Source organism: Tupaia chinensis, unplaced genomic scaffold, assembly GCF_000334495.1.
Source record: "Tupaia chinensis unplaced genomic scaffold, TupChi_1.0 Scaffold000287_1, whole genome shotgun sequence".
NCBI classification, from domain to species: domain Eukaryota; kingdom Metazoa; phylum Chordata; class Mammalia; order Scandentia; family Tupaiidae; genus Tupaia; species Tupaia belangeri.
The window spans coordinates 959,248-961,773 of record NW_006159771.1 but is presented as its reverse complement, the minus strand read 5'-3'; the positions used below and the strand labels follow the sequence as shown (position 1 = coordinate 961,773).

Genomic DNA, 2,526 nt, shown 5'->3' with positions numbered 1-2,526 from the left:
TTGCAGCCTGGTCGCCCCCCAGGGGTGATTTCTCGCTTTCTGTCTCTCTGTCTCTGTCTGCCTGGCGAGCGCACGCGCCCTATAGCAAAAAACTTCTCCAAAAATAAAAAAAGAATTAAAGTAAATGAAATTTACAATTTATTAATGAAAAAAAAAACATGCACGGCAGATTTCAAAATGTTTTAGCACTAACATAAAGTCGTCCTTTAATTCCATTTTCCATGGACTATGAAGTCCCCCTGTATTAAACATCTCGGCGCCTGGACTTTTCATCTAGAAAGCAGAGCAAACAGGATGTACTTGACGGGACTGCAAAAACTTCACAGAAAGCGCTTCGGCCCGGACTCGCCGCGCACCTGCTCCCTGAGAAACGTGAGCCCGCCGGGCGGCAGCGCGCCCTGCACACTCGGGTGGCCCGGGCCATACTGCCCAAAGCTTAACTTTGGGGGCGTTACCGGAGTCAAACAGTCTTATAGAAACCTAGCGGCTGATGCCCCCCTGGGGTCTATCATTCCGGCACCCGCACACGCCGGGACCAGGACAGACACGTGCAAACCCGGGTGTCAGGTGCAGAGGAGGGAACAGGTCCGTGGCAGCTTCTGTGCGCACCAAGGGGCGCGATGGCCAGGAGCCCCGGTCCCGCCCCTGGTGCTCTGGGGACCGCGGCCCCGGGAACCGGCTTGGGCAGCACCCCTGCGAGCTCGCCCACACGTGGAGCCTTCGCCCCGCACCCGAGGTCGGAGGTCAGAGGTCGTGGCCACCCACCGGCCAGTGGCTCGCGGCGCTGGGGCGCGGGGCCGTGCCAGGGAGGCCGGCCAGGCGGGGGTCGCGGCGGACAGGACAGAGCCCGCAGGAGCTCGGCCTCACCTGGAAGTGCTCCTGGAAGCGGATGGGGAGGATCTGCGCCATGGCGGGCGCCGGGGAGAGGCGGCCGCGCCCCTCTGCGCGAGAGCCCTGCCTGGGATCGCTCCGCCCGACCGAGGGTCCGCGGAAAGTAGTCCAGCGCGCAGCCGCACTTCGAGTCCCCTCCCGGGCTAGGGAGCGTTTTGCGCTGCCCTCTGCTGCTGCCCAGGGCGGGTGTGCGCGCGAGGGTGGACTGTCCCCAAGTGTGTGCGGAGAGGTGACCCCGTCCCGGGGTGCCCAGGGAGAGTGGGCGCACGAGGGTGGACTGTCCCCAAGTGCGCGGAGAAGTGGTTCTGGTCTCGAGCTGCCCAGGGCGGGTGTGCGCCGAGAGGTGGCCTCGTCCCCGGCTGCCCCGGGCAGCTGTGCACGCGAGGGTGGACTGGGTCCCGAGGTATATGTGAAGGTGGTCCCGGTTCCTGTAGGTGTGCGCAGGAAGGTGGATTCGGTCCGAAGGGGAAGGTGGAGGGAAAAGTGGGAGGGAAGGTGGGCAGGGTGCAGGTGCCCAGGCTGAGTGTGTGCTGGTGGCCGTCAGGGGTGGCAGCCCTCACAAGTCCCCAGAGTGAAAGGTCTTAAGGAGATATAAAGTGAGATAGCCCACCGCCCCTCCCTAGAGCCTCCCGAGTGTAAGGGAAGTGGGCGGGGCCGGGTGGATGGTGGCAGCTCTTCAAAACCTGGACTATTTTTTCTTTTTCTTTTTTTTTTTTTTTTAACTTTTGCTATCGGGCAGTTGGGGACATGGGGTGGGGTGGTGGTGGTAGAGGGGATGGGGTTGGGGAAGGCAGGTGAGAAATCCCCCCACCATTCTCCTCTCAGGATTTGGGATATGCATTTGCATGCGACCAGGGTGGTTTTCAAACTGCTGGGTCCAGGACCCACACCTCACAGCTGGCCATGTGGGATCCAGCCGCCTTCATTCCCACACCACCTGCTGGCTCCAGGACCACTTTTTCTTCAGGCATGTGACAAAAAACACGGGATTTTGGAAGTACGTGATGCATGTCTGTGTGAGAGTCAGCCACAGCTCCTCTGGGAAACGTCTTCGTACAATTTCTAGAGAATACGGCATCAGGTGCTCCACCCTGAGATCTGCCAGGATGATCTAGCAGCGGGGACCGGAGCCAGAGAAGATGGCATGGTGCCTGCGGTCCTCGGTAGGAGCGGCAGGGCACTGGAGCGTTTTCCCCGGCACGGGCTTGGAGACTGAGTTGTGCATACAGATGACCAGGCTGCACAGAGGGTGTTTGTCAGGGAAGGGCGGCCTTTGGCAGCCAGCTGAGGGCTCCGGGTGAAATCCAGACCCTTCTACCGGGTCACGTGTTTCTCACTACTAATTTTAAAGGGTGAATGGTCCCCCGTGAATAACACAGCGAGGGCTGGCCGGTTAGTAGCCAAAACTGTGTGCAGGAACAGAGCAGAAGGTTTGGTTTCGGGTAAGTCTCTTCTCCGCGGTTAGCCAAGACCTCTGCCGGCTGACCTTGCCACATCTGTGTGCCCTCATCGCCCGAAAGGAGAGCTGATTTTTGCTGGGGACATGACGACATTTTCCAAATCTCTCTGTTTTGACTATACCCTGTAACCCCGAGGACCCTTTCGCTCAAATATTATATAAACATTTTAATATTA

The 2,526-nt window shown here is 59.2% G+C and overlaps 1 protein-coding gene across 1 annotated transcript in view; it reads right to left on the bottom strand.

Moving 5' to 3' along the window:
• The window catches only part of CLTCL1 (clathrin heavy chain like 1), a 104,299-nt gene extending 103,367 nt beyond the window's left edge, over positions 1 to 932 (bottom strand). The window contains exon 1 of the mRNA XM_006150425.1: positions 868 to 932. Within this exon, the coding sequence (XP_006150487.1) occupies positions 868 to 909 (42 nt within the window). The 5' untranslated portion in view covers positions 910 to 932. The remainder of the gene's footprint in view (positions 1 to 867) is intronic.
• Positions 933 to 2,526: the final 1,594 nt, after the last annotated feature.